Consider the following 19,159-nt stretch of genomic DNA (forward strand, 5'->3'; position numbering starts at 1 on the left):
TTTGTTTGTTTTTTTGGTTGGAATAAGTCATATTTAAACAAAGGCCAAGTGAAACAGGATGTGGGTCCCTACAGGCAAGAACATGCCTGAGACAGAAAATGCAGTCTATAGAAGTAGAGCTGCTGTGTTCTGGGAAGAGCAAACGTGAGAAAGAATGAGCCAAAAAAAGCAGAAGGAAATGAGATCAGAGAGGTAAGATCATGTGGTAACATCTTACAGAACACTGCAAAGCTGCTAGATTTCCATCTAAGTACAAGGGAAAGCTTTTACACTATTTTGAACAAAGAAGTCACAGAAAGGAGATCCTTGGCCCAGATTGATTTCTGTTTTATTATAGGAGGTCAAAATCCAGAGCATCATGTGTCCTGGATAAAAACTGTGCCACCAACCCCCAGCCTTTCCCCACCTCTTGTTTAAAATATATATATTACATTTTAATTTGTTTATTGTGTGCATCTGCCATGGTGGACGTGTGGAGGTCAGAGGACAACTTTCAGGAATTTGTTCTCTCCCTTTGCCCTGTGTCCTTAGGGATCAATCTGTGGTCTTGTCTGTGAGCTTAGCAATGGGTGCTCTTTCCTGATAAGCCATCTAAACCCAGGGTCTTATTGGGTTATCCAGGATAGACTTGCACTCTCTCTTCTCTAAAACCCGGGCAGCCTTTGGTGATCCTCCTGCCTCAGCCTCCTAGCAGTTGTGATTGCAGGACCAAATATCCAGCCTGGTGGTAAGTTGCTTTCAAAGGAAGGCTGTAGATGAAGCGGCGGTGTGGCTGAAAAGAAGCTGCCGCTGTTTAGCCATACGATGGGATGTCATTTGTCCTGTGGAGCCTTGTACTTTCCGACTGACAGGGATTTCCTCCAGTCCTCCCCCGAGGTTTGAAGATTTCTCCGTACACAGAAATACAGGCCGGTGTCCACTGCAAACAGGAGGCACATCACTAGGCAGAAAGCGGCATGGAACCACACTAGAGAGCTGGTGGACGCGGTTGCTGAACCTGGGAGGGAAGCAGGAAGAATTGGAAGGAATGAACCATTAAGACAGAAATTCAGAAATTAGGGACAGTGAGGTCCCTAGTGCAGAGCTTCTGTAAAGTGATTCACACCAAGTACTTAAAGTAAGGACAGGAGCAGATGAATCAGGAAGCCTTCAAAGGACATTGGTTGGTTAGTTGGTTGGTTGGTTTTTTTGAGACATAGTTTCTCTATGTAACAGAGCTCTGGAGCTGTCCTGGACTCACTTTGCAGACTAGGCTGACCTCAAACGCACAGAGATCTGCCAGCATCTGCTTCCTGAGTGCTGAGATTCAAGGTGTGCACCACCAGGCCTGGCTTTCAGTGGACTTTTCATCTCTCAGCCTTCTCCAATGTGTTGCTAAGTCTGCATTTCCTAAAGGGCATGGCCATATCTGTCTGAAATTATAGGAGACAAAGACTTTGTGGTCACTGGGTGTTAGGGCCTAGGTATAATATTAAGGCCTAGATTGAATGTTAGGGCCTAGGTGACTGTTACCTGTCTAGCCTTCCATTATAAGAAAACTTTCTCATATGTCTCTGCTGTCACTAGGAAACTTCTAATGCCGGAACTGATTACCTACTGTCATGTTCTGTGCCCTTGGAAACCAATCACAATGGAAGTCAGTAGAACTGCTTTCTGTAGTTACACACAGTAAGCAAGGACCTGGACCTGAGTATAAGCTTTTATGGTGTTTGCTTTCATAAGCTGCTCTTGGGATGGACCCCAACGTAAGAGAGACACCTGCACCAAAAAACTATTTGGACTAAGACTTCTACGTTGAGTAGTAGTCAAGTAACGTTTAAATTCCCAAGAACTCCTGGGAATTGACGTTCTTTGTCAGAAAGAGACGTGTATGTAGGTGGCTGACATCCTGGTAGACATGTTAGAATATAAATATTAGAGAAGACAAGTCCCCCGCCACAGTCGGATAGAAACAGGATAAATGTACAAACAAGCACATGTTCCTAAGGAAATCCTCCGATGCAGATGTTTGTGGAGTTGGGGCTTAAAATCCCTATGGCATCTTAACCTGGGTCATGGTTCAGTTCCTGAATCTGGACCATAGCCGTGGCCAATCAATCCTGGGGCATATGCTCAATAAACTCTCTCCATCTGATTGAGATCGGTGTTCGGGTGGTTTGTGAGGTGATTCCTGGACCCCAACAGTGAGATTTGGCAACTGCCACGTGAAACATCCCATTTGAGACAGGGATTTTCAGTCAGAGTTTTGACGGAAGCCATCTCTTCCTCTCCAGACTGACCTCTTAATTATCATCCTCCTGCCTCAACGTTGCAAGTACTGGAGTTACAGGGCTGCATTAACAGGAATCCTTAAAATGCACTGTGAGTACAAAAGGAGAGGAGCAGAACGCAGATGGCATTCTACCTCAGCTTGAGCTCAGAACCTTTCACTCCGAGATGCCTGCAGACAAGTCTCATGGCTGGAAAATATCCCTTGGGCAACCTTGAACTAGCAGTCCATAAACCACTTCAGTAGCTCTTTACCCACCACCTCCTCTGGTCCTGTGACTGAGACGTGTTCACTAACCAATACCAGCCAGTCAACAGAGGTTGCAATTCTGAAAGGCAGAATTAGGATTTCACAATGCAAAATTTCTCAAGAACAGAGTCATGTTTTTCTTGTGAGTAGAGAAAGATTCTCAGGCCAACGTGGCTGCCCTAAACTAGAACCTAAGGTGTCAGTAGACGGCCATACATCTCAGAATCCTAGTGTTAGGACACAAGACGGAGCAGAGTGTTTTGAAACAGAGTAGCATATTTTAAAGCCAGGGATTGTGGCTCACCTTGGACAGTGATGGTGACAGGCTTGGACACATGCATTGTCCTTCCTAGATATGCTTTGCAGTAGTAGTTCCCACTGTGACTGTGGTTGGCTTTGGGGATTGAAAAATTGCTGCTTTGATAATAATACCTCACAGGTTTTCCATTCTGGAACAACAAGACCTTAGTCAGCTGTTTGTTCTTCCAGCTATGGCACCTTAATGTGATGGTTTCCCCTTCCTCAAACACCAGTTGAGGGGTCTGGAGCAGCAGCCAGTCTGAAAGATGGAAAGACACTTTACCAAGAGTAAGATACAAAGGGGTAGCTGGGCGATGGTGTCACACGACTTTATTACCCAAACTCTAGAGACTCTGTGAGTTCCAGGCCACCCTGGTCAGGGCTACACAGAGAAACTGTCTCAAAAAAAAAAAAAAAAAAAAAAAAAAAGAAGAAGAAGAAGCAGGGGTTGGGGATTTAGCTCAGTGGTAGAGTGCTTGCCTAGGAAGCACAAGGCCCTGGGTTCGGTCCCCAGCTTCGAAAAAAAAAAAAGAAAAAAAAACCCAACACACATTCTCTCAGCAGAATGCAAACATGAGGGCCTGAGTTTAATCCGTAGGGACAGGGAATGTTGTAAAATCACAACACCTCAGAGGTGGAGGCAGAACAATCAGAAATGCAAGGTCATCCTCAGGTATATAGCAAGCCTGGCCCATATGAACCCTATCTCCGAAAGAAAACAACAACAACAGCAGCAGCAGCAACAACAACAACAAAAACCCAGGGCCTGTGCAGCAGCCTATCCCACACGTCCACATGACTCACACAGAAAAAACATTCCATTACATTTATGAGGTCTTAAAAGCAATTTCAAAACAGTTTTATGGATTTAAAACACTATACTTAATATAGGACATGCATTAACTTCAGTAACTATAGGTGTTATAGAATAGAACTTTTGGTTTATTATTAGAATAAGTGTTTATGGTCTGGGATTACTAGTTTAATGATATGATTTTTTTCAAATAACTCTTAGAAAGTGAGGTAAGTAGTCCTTAACTGTATTTGATTGAGTAGAGCCTGAATCAGGCCAGGTTCTCTGTCCTAGTCTGCTCCAGCTTCCTTGACAAAGTACCATAAACTAAGCACCCAAGCCAGATGTGGTAGAGCCTGTCTGTAATCCCAGGATGTGGCAGGTAGAGCAGAAGGAGCAGAGTTCTAGGTTATCCTCGAACCTGGGCTCCATGGTACTCTCATACTAATAAACAAATGTTCAAAACAGGACCTCGGTGGCATTATAAACAATGCACACTTCTCAAATAAATCCAAAGCCAGAGGCCAGAAATGTTACCTCTAATGAGAGCTCACTTCCTAGTTTATAGAAGAGAGTTTTATTGTCATTCCTACAGAACTTTTGTAGGTCTTCCTCTTACGGACTCCACTCTCCTAACCTAGTTACCTCCTCCCAGGACCACCCCCTAATACCATGCCTTGGTGGTAAGATTGCAATATCTCAACCTTGGAACATAAGCATTTGAGAGCACAGCACACCCTGAGTGGAATCTTCCACCAACAAAAAAAACGGAAGTGTCTGACCTTTTTGGGGAGTGTAGAAGTTTGTGACATTGAAGCACAGGCTGACCAAGAAGTCATTACATAACCATGGCTGCCAGCATGCTTCCTGTCTCAGTCAATATTACATACAGGTGTGAGCTATCATGTCCTGTAAGCCTGGTAAGAGCTCTTTGTTTGGTGGTTTGGTTTGGTTTGGTTTGGTTTGGTCTGGTTTGGTTTGGTTTGGTTTAGTTGAGATGTGTCAGGTCTTGTTATAGTAGCCCTGGTATCCTACTCACCCTGCAGGCCAGGCTGGACTCCAACTCCCAGAGCTCCACCTGCTTCTGCCTCCCAAATGCTGGGATTAAAGGTTCATGTCACCATACCTGGTTTTTTCAATAAGATCTTTTTAAATTCCCTGTTCTCCTCTGAATCTGAACAAAAAGGGCAGAACGTTTTAAAACTTACAATCATTTTCCTGTCTTCATTCAGAACATCCTGGGAGGCAGGAGAGATGACTCACAGGTTAAGAGCACTGTCTGGTCTTCCAGAGGTCCTGAGTTCAGTTCCTAGCAACCACATGGTGATTTATAACCATCTAGAATAAGATTCTAGTGCCCTCTTCTGGCCTTCAAGCGTCCATGCAGGCAGAATGCTATATACATAATAAACCAAAAAAATACTACAACCGTCTCCAATACTTCATCGATGGTAGGAGTCACATGGTAGGAGTCACATGTATGGTACATGCATATCATGCACACACACACCCCACAGTATGCATGTAGAGGTCAATGTATAAGTCAGTTGGTTCTCTCCTTCCACCTCTAGGTTCCAGAGATTGAACTCAGGTCTACATGGCCATGTGGAAAGCACTTTTATCTAGAGAGCCATCTTGCCAGCTCTACACTTTTCTGTTTGGTTACTTGGTTTTGTGTTTGTTTTGTTCTTTGGGAGTGTGCACCTTGTTGGTTTTGGGGACAGTGTTTCACTGTGCAGCCTTGGCTGGCCTGGAATTCACTGAGATCCACTTGCCTCTGCCTTCTGAGTGCTGGACTTATAGGCATTTGTCACTATGCCCCACCACATCTGTCTATTTTTTTTAAAGGAAGACTAGTTTAGCATCTGGCTGAGCAGTAACTCCAGGGCTACTGTGATGGTTTGCTTATGCTCAGCCCAGGGAGTGTCACTATTGGAGGGTGTTACCCTGTTGGAGTAGGTGTGGTCTTGCTGGAGTAAGTGCCTCACTGCAGGTGTGGGCTTTAAGACCCTCGTCCTAGCTGCCTGGAAGTCAGCATTCTGCTAGCAGCCTTCAGATGAAGATGTAGAACTCTTAGCTCCTCCTGCACCATGCCTGCCTGGACACTGCCATGCTCCCACCTTGATGTTAAGGGACTGAACCTCTGAACCTGTAAGCCAGCCCCAATTAAATGTCCTTTATAGGACTTGCCTTGGTCATGGTGTCTGTTCACAGCAGTAAAACCCTAACTAAGAGACAGCTACCTACAGCCTCTAAGGGTAATTTGTAATTTTATATTTTCATAGGACAAGCAAGAACCATGGGCTGTTTCGGGACAAATAAGATGTAAAGAAAGAAAATGAGTAGCTATGGTGTTCACTGGGCAGATTTTTGAAGTTAATCCAATATTTATTTCTCAGAGTGCTGTCTATGGAAACTGCCTATACTTCCAAGCACTGGAACCTTAAAAAACCATTTTATTTTATCTTACTTTATTTCGAGACACTCTCACTATGTAGCCCTGGTTGATCTAGAACTTACAGAGACACACCTGCCTTATGAATGCTGGGATTAAATGAATGTGTAACCATACCCATCCTTAAAGTACTGTTGTTGCTGTTGTTGTTGTTTTTTAATCTGTTTTGGTATTAAATGGGAGAATCTAAAACACTAGATACTTACATGTATTAGCCTCAGGGCTTGTGTACCAAGATATATCTGAGGTAAACTATTAAACTCCTATTTTCAGATATTAGAGTGGGATAGGAATAGTGTTCAAGGTCATTTTCATTATAGACACTGTTAAACTGAACACCATCACTTATTTACACAAACCTGAATCAGATCATGTGACTCAGTCAGTTAGGACCACCCCACAATGGAATGCTGCCTTGCCACAAGAATGAACCCCGTTTGCCAAAAAAATGTGAATTGAACTGAAAATCGTTCTGTTAAAGTGAGCTAAGCCAGCTATAGAAAGACTCGGGTGCAACATCACACATATTATAGTATTGGAAATACTCAATCTTACAGAGATTGAGACCACAATGGAAGTTAGCGGAGGTTGGAAAGAGGAGTGGGAAGGATGATTTACAGTCAGATAGGAGCAAGACATTTCGAAATGCTTTGTGTAGTAGAGCATCTATGAACAATGACATTGGACTGTGTATACAAAAATAGAAATAGGGGTTGGGGATTTAGCTCAGTGGTAGAGCACTTGCCTAGCAAACGCAAGGCCCTGGGTTCGGTCCCCAGCTCCGAAAAAAAGAAAAAAAATAGAAATAATAAGAAATAATAATAATAAGAATTGTCAGTGTTTATGTTATGAAGCAGTAGTAAATATTTGAGGTGGTGAGTATGCCCAACTTAAACCAATTTAAGAACTAAACAATATGCACACTTAATAAAAGGTTGCATGCTGTCCTCCATAAATATATCCCATGTATCAAGTAAGACTAATTTCAAGTTTTGAAACCTTGAAGTACTATAGGCTTTCATCTCGTCTAGGGATAAAAGTCGTCACACAGCCTATCTGCTCCACGTGTTTCACTCAATTCCCTTTCACTCATCTCTGGCCTCACTTGCCAGATTTCAGTTCCACCCCTGGGGATCTCGACTCCTTGCTCCTCTAGCTTGTTGAGTCTGCCCCTGTCCTATAGTCTTTGAGACTTTCCTTCCTAGAGTCTCTGTGCTTCCCCCACAATGCCCTGGCAGAGCTGATGTTTACGAAGCAGGGGCTTTCTTTAGCTTCTCTCACAACAGCCCTTCTGTGGCCTCGAACCTCTTGCTCAATTGAGATTGAGACCAACACAGGCGTCCTCTTCCACGAAAGACTATACGGAGTAAGTGAAAAGGGAAACGTGTCTTTCAGAAAAGCTCTCCGTGATGTTTCCCAGAAACCACACTATCCTTTTTCTTGTAAATGTTTGCTCTGTACGCAGTCTCCAGACCTGGTATCACAGCTGCTCCCCGGACCAACTTTTACTAACCAGAAATCACTTCCAGATGTATGGGGTCGCTGAGGCTGGTGTGCGCCATTCGGCACCGGTATTCTCCACTGTCATTGACTGTGGCCTTAAACGTGTAGCTGGCTTGGACCTGGCCCCAGGTGGAGCTCTGGTTGTGGAACCACTGGGTAGAAGAGTTTCCAGGATTGTGGGTCCCTTCGCACGTCAGCGTCACAGTGTCGTCCTTGAGCACCTGGATCCATGGGGGATCACGTTTCACCACAGCCTTCAGAAGATCTCCTGTGAGTGAGAGAAGATATGAACAACTCAATTTTGAGGGACTGTGCATTCCAAAGGGGAACAAGGGGCCAGAGAGTCCCCATCGCAGACCAGCGAAAGGTCTGAGGATAATGACTCAGAGCTATAACCTAGCAACGGGAAGGGCGGAGCTTTTAAGATCTGAGATACATAATTAATTCAAGACCACTGTGGGGGAACTTAGCAAGTCTATTCAAAATAAATTGTTTTTTTTTCTTTTTTTGGAGCTGGGGACCAAACCCAGGGCCTTGCTCTTGCTAAAGCGCTCTACCACTGAGCTAAATCCCCAACCCTTCAAAATAATTTGTTAAAGGCTTGTAACTCTGTGGTAGAAGCTTGTGTAGCACACTTCAAGTCCTAGGTTCAATCTCTATCTCTAAACCATTTTCAAAAATCATATACTTGCCCTGGTCTCTTTCCCTTCGGTGTTTGGAGAATCCAGTTGGAATCTTACCAAGGATTAAACGTCAGGGCCCATTGTGAGAAAACTGCTCAATCTGAACCCAAGCCTGATGCTTGGTAAAGCAGACATTTCCTTACAAATTAAACACAGTGTTCTGTTGTAAGATGGCAACGCCTTGTAAACAAGGGAAACACAAACTTACCCGTCTGCCTGTCTGCAAAAGCTGTAAAGAGGAAGAGAGAGGGTGGGGGTCAGTGTAGAACAGCAGCAGATGAAAGTTGTGTGTTAGGAGTCCTCATAAGCTTACAGCCCCTTCCCCATGAGCCTCCTCATGAGTCTTTCCAGTTTATCTGTTTTTAGTTTATGTAGCTCGAATATCTTTCTCACTTAGTGCCAAGTGCTTGGCACAGCTGCAAAGCAAGTATGAATATTTGGCTCAAGATGGCCTTTTGAGAGACCGTAAAGGACCTCCGGATTCTGACCTTTAAGTAAGGCTTAGAGTAAGAAGAAGTTAGAATCCTCTTTTTTTTTTTTTTTGGTTCTTTTTTTCCGGGGCTGGGGACCGAACCCAGGGCCTTGCGCTTCCTAGGCTTCCTAGGCAAGCGCTCTACCACTGAGCTAAATCCCCAGCCCCTAGAATCCTCTTTTGATGTTGTTGTTGTAGTTACAGTATCACCATGTCAGACTAACCACTTGCCTGTCTCCTAAGGGCTGAGACTAAAACATGTATCACCACACCCAGCTCTAAAAACCTCTTTTTGACAGGGTCTCACAAAGCTAGGTTGGCCTGGAATTGGAACTTACTGCAGTTGAAGCTGACCTTGAACTCCTGATTCTTCTGTCGACACCACACACAAGTGCTAGGATTACAATCAGGTACCGCCGGACATTGTGGCTCTTGCCTTTTAACTCTCTCCCTGGTTTCTAAACCAGACCCACTCTTTACTACCCTGATCTCTAGAATCCAGACAGTAGGAGAGGCTGAAAGGATTGTATTTCAGGATGATCCTTACTCACCAAACAGCAGCAACATTGTCAGTGGTGGGAGTAGCCATTGGCTTCCAGAATGTGCATTCTGAAACATCTGGGTCTCCAAAGTCATTCAAGAACTGGGTCAGAGTCTGATGAGGTCTAGGAGATGAACTGCAAAAAGAGGAAGGAAATGGACTCTCTTGCTTAACCACATGGGTCAGCAGACTCTGTTTCTGCTAACTTAACAATAGCAAGTTAAACAAGATGTGGTCTCTGCTTGATAGTCATAGCTTCTACACGTAGCCCCTTCTTGTATACTTTGGGGAAACCCCAAGTTACTGTTGTTGTGAGGAAACTGGGGAGAACACTAGAAACCAGAGGAAGCCTCTATTTACTGCCTTGATCTGATGCTCTTTCATAAATTCCTGGGCTGCCTCACAGGCCAATGCAGAAAGCCTCAGGGCAACTTCGGCTAAAGAACTTTGACCTAGGTGAGATAAACAGATCTTCTAAACAAGTAATTGAAAGAAACAATATTTGACTACTACAACTACTACTGCTGCTGCTACTACTACTACTACTACTACTACTACTATTATTATTATTATTATTATTATTATTATTATTATCTGAAGAAGTAAGTCCAAAAAGGTCTCTACCCTATATGCAAGTGTCTGACCTTGCCCTCCACATACATAAGAAGTCGTGGGGGGGGGCAGTTGTTTTGGTATTTGAGACATTTTCTCTCTATGCAGCCCAGACTGTCCTGAGAAATCACTATACAGATCAGGTTGCCCTTGAGCTCACACAGCCTGCCTCTGACAACTGAGTACTGGGATTAAAAGCATGTGCCTTTAATCCTCTGGTAAGGCCTAGAGCAAAAACAACGTTTTTAAATAGAAGAAATAAATTTGTTAAAAAAGAAATTATAGGGCTGGAGAGATGGCTCAGTGGTTAAGAGCACTGACTGCTTTTCCAGAGGTCCTGAGTTCAAATCCCAGCAACCACATGGTGGCTCACAAATCTCTGTAATTGGATCTGATGCCCTCTTCTGGCATGTCTGATAACTAAAATAAATAAATCTTAAAAAGGAAAGAAATTATAATATCATAAATGCTATTCAAATGAGGAGAATGAGAGCTGGCAAGATGGCTCAGTAGGTAAAGGCATGGACTGACATTTGATGGCCAGCCTCACACACACACACACACACACACACACACACACACACACACCAGCATAATTTTGATATGCTTTAACTAGCTTAATGGATGGGCATTTCTAAACCTCCCTGTGGCTAGCACACATTCCCTTCCAGGATCCCTGGCTTAACACCTTCTAAATCTATATTTAATCTTTGCTGCCCTGTTACATTCTGGGCAGCCCCCTTCCATCCCCCTCCCCCATTCCCTTTCCACCTACATTGCTGGATGATTTCTCTCCTGCAGCTCTTAAATCTGATCCCTCTTCCTCTGAGTCATGGCCATTCTATTCTTCCTCCCCTCTCTCTGTCCCTTACCCATGCAATCTAAAAGTTCCACCTCTATCTCCCTGCCCAGTCATTGGCTATACAGCAATTCTTTATTACCAATCAAAGTCAGCTGGGGGCAGGGACCCTCAGGTCTAAAAGCAAGGCTTTTGGGAGCTGATTAAGACAAAGCATTAGAACCAATTCCCAATACACACACTCACACACAGACACACAGACACACACACACACACACACACTACATATATATGTATATATATGTATATAATTTTGACCCAGTTCTGACACTCTATCTACATGACTGTTTCATAGAACAGACATAACAAAAGTCAGGAAACTTGAGCATGCATGTATAGTTGTCACGTAACAGAATCCTTCTGTATGTTATGGTCTGTTGTTTGGCAATCTTTCCTGGAACTGTACATCCCTCTTGTCCTGTTTCAGCTAGTCTCCACTGCAGAATTATTACTTCTTTACAACCTTCGTTACAACGTTTCAGTGTTTCACACTATTTCATTTCCAAAAGCTGACATACTGTTTTGCCTTGAACATATTTCAATGTAGACTCAATTTTAAGTACTTCAAGGGTGGTGGCCACTGCATATATATCAAATGTGTAGAGGAAAAACTGATTTAGAAAATTCCTAATCTCACAAAGAAATAAGCAAGCTCATCCCTGTGCCCTGGGCTAAAACCCCAAAGCACGCAGCACTTCTATGGCAACTGACTTAAGGCATTAAAGTAGATGGCTTGTATGGAGTAACAGGGGTGATTTCTGGACCTCCTTAACTTTGTCAATTGAGGTTAACAAACTCAGGACTGATAGCTTATGCCTGATCCCAGTTTACAGCGACCAACAGGGAACCCTTGATGACTACTGTGTTCTGTAGAACAGTGCTCATTTCTTCTCTGGAATTTCTCCATCTCTGTATAGTGCTATATCTTTCCTCATTTTATGTCAGTCAACATGAGAAGCATCAGTCCCTTACTCGCACTTTTATTCCTCTGAAAACCAAATTTCCATAGGCTCCACATACCATTCTCTAACTGAACAAGCAGGAAAAACCAAGCTAAAAAGTTCAATTTATGCCTAAGCAACTCTGAGTAGAAAATTAAGAAACTGGGTGTTTTCATAATACTTACTTTAAAATTATTTATTATATATAGGTGTCTGTGTGGGGGTATATGCATGTGACTACAGTTACCTGGAGGTCCACAAGAGAGTGTTAGATCCCTAGGAACTAGAGTGTTGGGGTTCAGTAATTTGCCACACAACCATAGTACACCATCTTAGTTAAGCAAGAATAGTTTATTGAACGCATATCATGATGCTAGATGTCCAGGTCCACAAGAAGGAAAAACCTAATTGTGGCACTAGTCTGCTATCAAAGTTAACTTCTTACAGGAAAAAAAAAAAACAGGTTCAAAAGTTTAAAGGGCAAGGAAGGGAGGAGTTGGCTTACTAGGTAAAGGATTGAGTAAGGAGGCTGGGTGGTGAACAGAGAAGATTCAGAACATTGAGATAACAGAGCATGAGTGTTGTTAACTTGTAGCGTATTAGGAGCATTCTTCAGTGTCAGCCACAAAAACCACAGTGAGTTCATATGAGGTGCCGGAGGGGCTGAATGTTGGTGAGCTCTGACTCAAGCTGTTTTAAACACACCAGTTCATATTGATTTTTTAATTAATGGGTCATATATATAGTGTATAAATGTATACGGTGTATACATATGTATACATATCGTGTGTGTGTGTGTGTGTGTGTGTGAGAGAGAGAGAGAGAGAGAGAGAGAGAGAGAGAGAGAGAGAAAGGAGGGAGAGAGAGAGAGCAGAGTCCAGTTGTGATCTTGGTGTGTGGAGCTTGAAAAAAGGGAACAGGGGAGAGGAGGGAGGTGGGAAGTGAAAGTACAGATGAATGCCTAACATAAACAGGAATTGAACACTGGCTTGACAAGTGACCATGTCCAATCCTAAGAACTGGACCACCAGGGAGCATGGACAGAACAGACGCAGCTTCAGATTCCTGGACACAGACACACTGCCTCTACACCACCCAGGCACGCACACTGCCAGCATGCCAGCCAGCTTCTCGGCCAGAACAACCACATAGTTGAGAGGAGAGCATCTCCGTCTTCTACAAGGATGTCTTCAGAGTCAAAGAACTTGCTGAAAACAACCGATGCCTACCCTAGAGACAGTGAAAAACAACGATTTCGTTGGACGTTTCCTCTAGGTATCACGAGTGCACCGGAATTCCAGGACGCCAGAACACCTGCGCAGGAGTGTCAGGTCCTGACTTCAACACCCCAACCCCAACATCCACACCATCGCTACCTTCAGTGGGCTGCTCCGCAGCCAGCCATCGCTGACTGGTCTGGACCCTACCGCGCAGACTTTGCCAGCATGCGCATGCTAGTGTGATCCTCCTCTGGACGAAGCCCAAGCAGAACAGAGGCACATGCGAATCTTTGCGATCCGCAAGCTCCCCACTCCCACACCCACCCTCAACCCGTCCCCACGCCCCTGTTGGGACACCTGCTGGCGAAGGCTTGCCTGCTGTCTGTTTGGCGCAGCCTCCTCCTCTCGCCCAGCGGCTGCCCGGGGACCGGCCCAACAGTCCCTTCCCGGATGCCCTTAGACTCTGGTGCCTCCCGGTGCCCACGAACCGGAGCCCTTCAGGTGGCAGAAGTGGGCTGGAGTCCGGTCCGGATAAGCATTGTCTGGGCTGCCCCCAGGATCTGCTGGCACTCTCACAAGGCTACGATTATGGGGATTATGAGATTATGGGGCTCGGCGGGCTGACGTGGGTCTGGGTCTGCGCGTGGGGCGTGGGTGGAAGGGCTAGCGCCCGCGGGCCACCTAGGTGTCCAAAAAGGACATCATGTCTCCCCGTCGGGGAATCGAACCCCGGTCTCCCGCGTGACAGGCGGGGATACTCACCACTATACTAACGAGGACGACGACAGCCACAAACACACGCACTCCGGCCCGTCTACCACGCCAGGGAAGAACCACAGGCGTCCGTCTCCCCCAACGACCACCTCGTGCTCTGCACTGCACCGCAACCCAAAAGACCCCGAAACCCGGCGTCAACACCAGGACCCCGACCCGCAGCCCCGCCGGACCACCGTGTCGCCGGACCCCTGTCCCCGCCGGGCTGGAGACCCGGCCTCTAAGCCACCGGTGCCGAGTGCGAGTGGTTGCGGGCAACACTCGCCGTGTCAGGACGAGAGGCTGGTGCCACACACCCGGGCCGCCCTGCGTGCTGTGGGGACAGACAGGGGGCCTGCAGGCCGGGGATCCGGCCCGGGACCTGGAGGTACTCAGGCGCCTAGCAGCGTCCCGTCGTCGGTGCTCTTCTGGCAAGGTAAAGTTCGGCGGGCGAGGCCCGCAGCTCGAGCACGCAGACGCGGCCAGACGAGGCCAGACGGGCGCCTGCCCCGGCGCGCCGTCCGCTGAAGCCCGCTTGCGCGCGCCTGGGCGCCGGGCGCCGGTCGCCGGTCGCCTGCGAGGCGAGCGGTCTACACCCCAGACCTGCTGTCAGGATGGCCGAGCGGTCTAAGGCGCTGCGTTCAGGTCGCAGTCTACCCTGGAGGCGTGGGTTCGAATCCCACACCTGACAAGCTTGCCTTTTGACACTCCACTGCACTCCATCCCACCGCGAAAGACCCCGCATCTCCTTCATCCTTCCTCAATCTGTCCAGAGCCTCCGCTCCCCTCGACCCGGAAGCCTTCCCTCACAGACCTGGATCTGCAGGAGAGCCCTCCCCTCAACACCAACCTACCTCTGCCGTTGGGGATCGGGGGCGGGGGGTGGTCGTGTTGCGTCGGGTGGGAGAAGGTCGAGTGAGTAGGAGATAGGACCTGAGCACGCGGGTGACCAGCCAGCCGGGTGTCAGCGCCTTCTGTCCACAGCAAACCTCTGGGGGCCCCGAGTTTCAATCCAGCACACCGAAGCCCTGGCCTCCTCGAAGGACCCTGTGCTCGCACTACAACAAGCTCTCCTCGCTCGCTCGCTCGCTTCCCACGAGTGTTCACACACCAGACACGCACACGTAGGAGCGCGCCAGATACGTGCCAGTCAGTGGCTTCCAGGCGAGGCGAGGTACACCCCACGACCTCAGCTAGAAGCCTGGACACTCCTCCTCCCCTCTGCGTGACCCAATTGGCCTCTCCTGACCGCTGATCCATCCATACCCGCATCTTTCCACCCATGCATCATTCCATCCATGAGTCCTTCCGAACAACCAGATATCCAACAATGGAACTGTCCGACCGACCGTCCGTCCCTGCGTGCATCCACGCAAACAAAGGTCGGTCCATCCATCCATCCATCCATCCATCCATCCATCCATCCATCCATCTATCCATTCATCCATCCATCCATCCATCTATCCATCCAGGCGGGCAGCCAGCATTCGGAGCTAGGTTCCTGGAGTGGCAGCAAGGGCAGGCTGTGAGAGCATCAGGTAGTAAGTGTGTTCAGGGCATGGGTGGTTCCGTGGTATAATTCTCGCCTGCCACGTTGGAGGCTCGGCTTGGATTCCCGGCCAATGCACGCTGTATCTTTTTTCAAATTGTGTGTCCTGTATATCTTTTGTTTGTTTGGTTGGTTTTGGTTTTTGATTTTTGGGTTTTTTTGTACTTGTTCTTTTCTAGTCTTCCTCTAAAACTCAGGGTTCTTTCGATTTTATTTTTATTCTTTTACCGGCTAACCTCTAAGAACCTCAAACAATGGTGTGTAGAATTCGGCAACAATCTGGGGGACCAACCCGTAAGAAAGCGCGGCATATGAAAGATCCCGCTTTTCACGCCCGTTTTTTGAGACTAATTCTATAAAGTTCCTCTCCCAAAGAAGCATCGTCCCCAGAAGGTTTTGAAAAGACTTCATGGAGGGTTTTTTTGTTTCTTTGTTTTTGTTTTGTTTTTTTGTTTTTCCTGTAACCCTGTTTTTTCTTGGGTGCAAATGACCCCGTGATTCAGATATAGTATTATCTGAATTAATTACTGTAGCACCAGCCCATTATAGGTCCCATAGCAGTAGTTCTCAACCTTCCAATGCTGCGACCCTTTAATAGAGTTCCTCAGGTTCCAGAGACCCCCAACCATAAATTTTTTTTTTGCTACTTCATAACTGTACTTTTGCTACCGTTTATTAATCGTAGTTTAAATCTCTGATATGCAGGATATCTGATATGCCACCCCTGTGAAAGGGTCCTTTGACCCCCACAAAGGGGTCATGACCTTTGTCCTTAAGGCTGAGGTGGGTTCATAAAGCAGTGAGACTGCATTACTTCCCACTGTCTGAGGTTTTGAAAATTGAGTCTTTTTATCATGCTCCATTTTCTTTAATATAGAACATCCCATTTTGACTTCCTGATGTTGAACTTATATCAAAATCCAAAAGATTATTTTTTTAAAACTCCCCAATCCTCTTTGGATACAGGCCAGCTCTCTCTGTCTCTGTCTCTCTGTCTCTGTCTCTGTCTCTCTGTCTCTGTCTCTGTCTCTCTGTCTCTCTGTCTCTCTGTCTCTGTCTCTGTCTCTCTGTCTCTCTGTCTCCCCCCACGTCCCCACACCCCCTCCTCCCTAGGGTATGCAAATTTGGGTGTCCCCAATTAAAACAGTCTAGGGGGCTTGATCAAGCAGTTTTCTCAGCCAGTTAAAGAATTAAAAGGCAATAAAATTCTGAAGCTCAGCAGGTGACTGTGGAGAAACCTCAAGTACCACAGGCAGGATCCCCAGTTAGGAAAGGAATTTACTGGAGGTGAGGACACGGACCTATTTCAGAGAACATAGAGAGAGAGAGCCTCTGCAAAGCACAGGTGTGTGTGTGTGTGTGTGTGTTAGTGGTATTGTGGTGTGTGTGTGTGTGTGTGTGTTAAGGAGTGGGGGGAGGATGTTACAGAAGTCAGAAAGTCCAGTCTTTTCTCAAGTCTTGGGGCAGGGGCTTTAAGCCCCTGAAGAGTTTTTCCTTCCCTGCTTAGGGTTGGTCAGACTGTGTGATGTGTCCTAAATAGGCCTTGGACTTGCTGAGCCAGTCCATCAGCAGGGGGCTGCTGAGTGAAACAAAGGCCTACATTGGGTTTGTTTGTTTGGTTTTAGTTGGTTTGGTTGTTTGTTTTTAGTATAGAATAGAGTTTATTCAGGGCACAGGAGCGGGTGACAGGGAGATAGGGGAGTAGGAGAGGAGAGAGAGCAAGAAGGCAAGAGTCAAAGCCATTGTTTTAAGCAGCCAGGCTTTTGTCTCAAGACAGGAGGGTGAGGCAGAAGCTGGCCATCTTCGAGAACTTCGCCCCCTTTATTACCGAGCCAGGGCCTTTTGCTGTCTACAAGGGAGTCTAACTAACTTCTGGGCTCTCAGCATATTACCAGGGAATCGGAGTTCCCTTTTGCAAGTTCTCAGTCTCGTCAATAAAAGAACCCAAAGACAAACTCATAAGGAGACACAGAACCATTTTATTAGAATGTGAGAGGAAATCACAGAGTGGGCCCAGTGCAAATCCCAGAAGCTGCCAGGAGGGAGAAGAGAAAGGCATGCCTTTTGAGGTCAGCAACAGAAGTCTGCAAGCAGGAGAGAGGGGGGGTGCTCAAGAAAATAGTAAGAAACAACACAAGCATCAAAGGCAAGCACACTTGGGACTCTGGTCAACATCTAAAGAGAAGATAGAAAGGGGGATAGGGCCTGGCATGGTGGTGGTTTAATCCCAGCACTTGAGAGACGGAGGCAGGTGGATCTCTGTGAGTTACTAGGCCAGCCTGGTCTTCATAGTGAATTCTAGGACAGTCAGGGCTATGTAGAGAGACCCCACCTCAAAACAAAACAAAAGAAAGGAGGAGGAAGAGGAAAAATATTGCTTTTGAAATTGAATGCCTCTTTTTTAACCTGGAGGAAATTACTTTCCCTTAATGGGCTTCACCCGAGCTCTAATGCCTCCATCTCTTCATGGGGTAAACCAGGGGTGAAGTCCAAAATTGATTAGGAGAGGGGTCCATTCCCCATGGCCTCCAGTTCTGTTAATGCCTGGCTAGCTGCCTAATGCAGTCATTACTGGCTGTGCCTCCAGCAGCAGCTGAAACTTCTAATTTGCAAAAACAGATGCTAGAACCCCTGCTCCATAATCAGCTGTTTTCTTCCTAGAAAGATATTAACCCAATGGGGTATCTTAAAGTCCTCCACCACTGTGAACTGAAGGGACACCTATGATCCAACACTAAGTACAAAATATAGCCATGTTTTGTTTTGTTTTGTTTTGTTTTCCGCAGCTGGGACCGAACCCAGGGCCTTGCGCTTGCTAGGCAAGCGCTCTAACACTGAGCTAAATCCCCAACCCCTATAGCCATGTTTTATAGCATGACTCCAAACTATAAAACTATAAAAGTCTGTCACACCAACTAGCCATATGTTCTTGATCAAGTGATTTCATCTGAGGCACACTTGTCTTAAAATGAGATTGGACCACCCTTTTTTGTTCGTTTGCTTGTTTGTTTGGTGGGGGAGAGGGGTGCTCTTTGGCTTGGTTTGCTTTTTGGTTTTCTTTGTTTTTGTTTTGTTTTTCGAGATAGGGTTTCTCTGTGTAGCCCTGACATTCACTATATAGACCAGGCTGGCCTTGAACTCTCAGAGATACACCTGCCTCTGCCTTCTGAGTGCTGGAATTAAAGGCTTGGGCCACTGGTACTGAACTGGACCACCTTTAATAAAGACTTTGCATCCTAATAATCTCTGATTTCAAACATTAAGGAATGCACTTAATGCACACATGTTTATTAAGTGTTTCGTCACGTGTCATGATACTTAAAGGGTCTGAGTATGTGGTGGCAAACAAAACAGTCCCTCCTGTGGCTCATAACCTAATGGATGGGGGAGGGGAGTCATACACTAAACAAGCAAGCATACAGTACATTGACAATTAAAAACAAAAGAGGGGGGGTGGGATAGAGGGTTTCAGAAGGGGAAACCAGGAAATGGGATAACATTGAAAAATGTAAATAGAAAATGCAATTAAAAATCATAAAAAAAGAGAAACATAAATTAGGGGAATGTAGGCTTACATTTTTCAAAACCTACTTTAATAAGGGTTCTTAAATGCTTCAACCTCCTTCTACTCCACAGCAACCAAAGGTAGGGTAGAAGGTTAGTAGGAAGTGGGAGATGTGGACCTGTTTAGAAGTAGTTCTTTGGAGCGATCCCGAAAATGAGTCAGTAGCGGCAATCTCAGTCCAATCAAAAACACCAAACATACATCAGTCGCAGCAACTCAATCCAGAAGAAACCACAAATCTCCACCAGGTTCGCAGTAGTCTACAGAACACCGGAAGTCCGTTCCTCTCTACGCTAAGTCACAGTAAGTCACGCTAGCAAAGATCAGTGAAGACCAGTCAAGCGTTGCAAGGCGAATCTAGGCCTCCTCTCGCTGTCTGTGGTGTTATCTTTATA

General features: G+C 46.0%; 1 protein-coding gene and 2 non-coding genes across 7 annotated transcripts; 1 reads left to right on the plus strand and 2 right to left on the minus strand.

The window, feature by feature from the left end:
• Window positions 1–311: 311 nt before the first annotated feature.
• Fcgr2al1 (Fc gamma receptor 2A like 1) lies at window positions 312–10,707 on the minus strand. Of its 5 annotated transcripts, NM_001135992.1 has the most exons (6): window positions 10,653–10,707; window positions 9,276–9,401; window positions 8,461–8,481; window positions 7,580–7,837; window positions 2,823–3,077; window positions 312–997 (listed from the first exon to the last, which is right to left on the minus strand). In NM_001135992.1, exons 2-6 carry the CDS (start codon window positions 9,358–9,360, stop codon window positions 813–815), a joined length of 804 nt encoding a protein of 267 aa, NP_001129464.1. In that variant the 5' UTR covers window positions 9,361–9,401; window positions 10,653–10,707; the 3' UTR covers window positions 312–812. The 5 variants fall into 5 exon arrangements, with proteins under 5 accessions (NP_001129464.1, XP_063128613.1, XP_038946905.1 ...); XM_063272543.1 differs by lacking the exon at window positions 10,653–10,707 and having other exon boundaries at window positions 9,276–9,432; XM_039090979.2 differs by lacking the exons at window positions 312–997; window positions 10,653–10,707 and adding an exon at window positions 1,021–1,412 and having other exon boundaries at window positions 9,276–9,444.
• A 2,897-nt stretch (window positions 10,708–13,604) lies between these two features.
• On the minus strand, window positions 13,605–13,676 carry Trnad-guc11 (transfer RNA aspartic acid (anticodon GUC) 11). The gene has a single exon. It is a non-coding gene; the product is annotated as a tRNA-Asp (tRNA).
• Window positions 13,677–14,258: 582 nt separating this feature from the next.
• On the plus strand, window positions 14,259–14,341 carry Trnal-cag5 (transfer RNA leucine (anticodon CAG) 5). The gene has a single exon. It is a non-coding gene; the product is annotated as a tRNA-Leu (tRNA).
• Window positions 14,342–19,159: the final 4,818 nt, after the last annotated feature.

Source organism: Rattus norvegicus, chromosome 13 (assembly GCF_036323735.1).
Source record: "Rattus norvegicus strain BN/NHsdMcwi chromosome 13, GRCr8, whole genome shotgun sequence".
Lineage (NCBI taxonomy): Eukaryota > Metazoa > Chordata > Mammalia > Rodentia > Muridae > Rattus > Rattus norvegicus.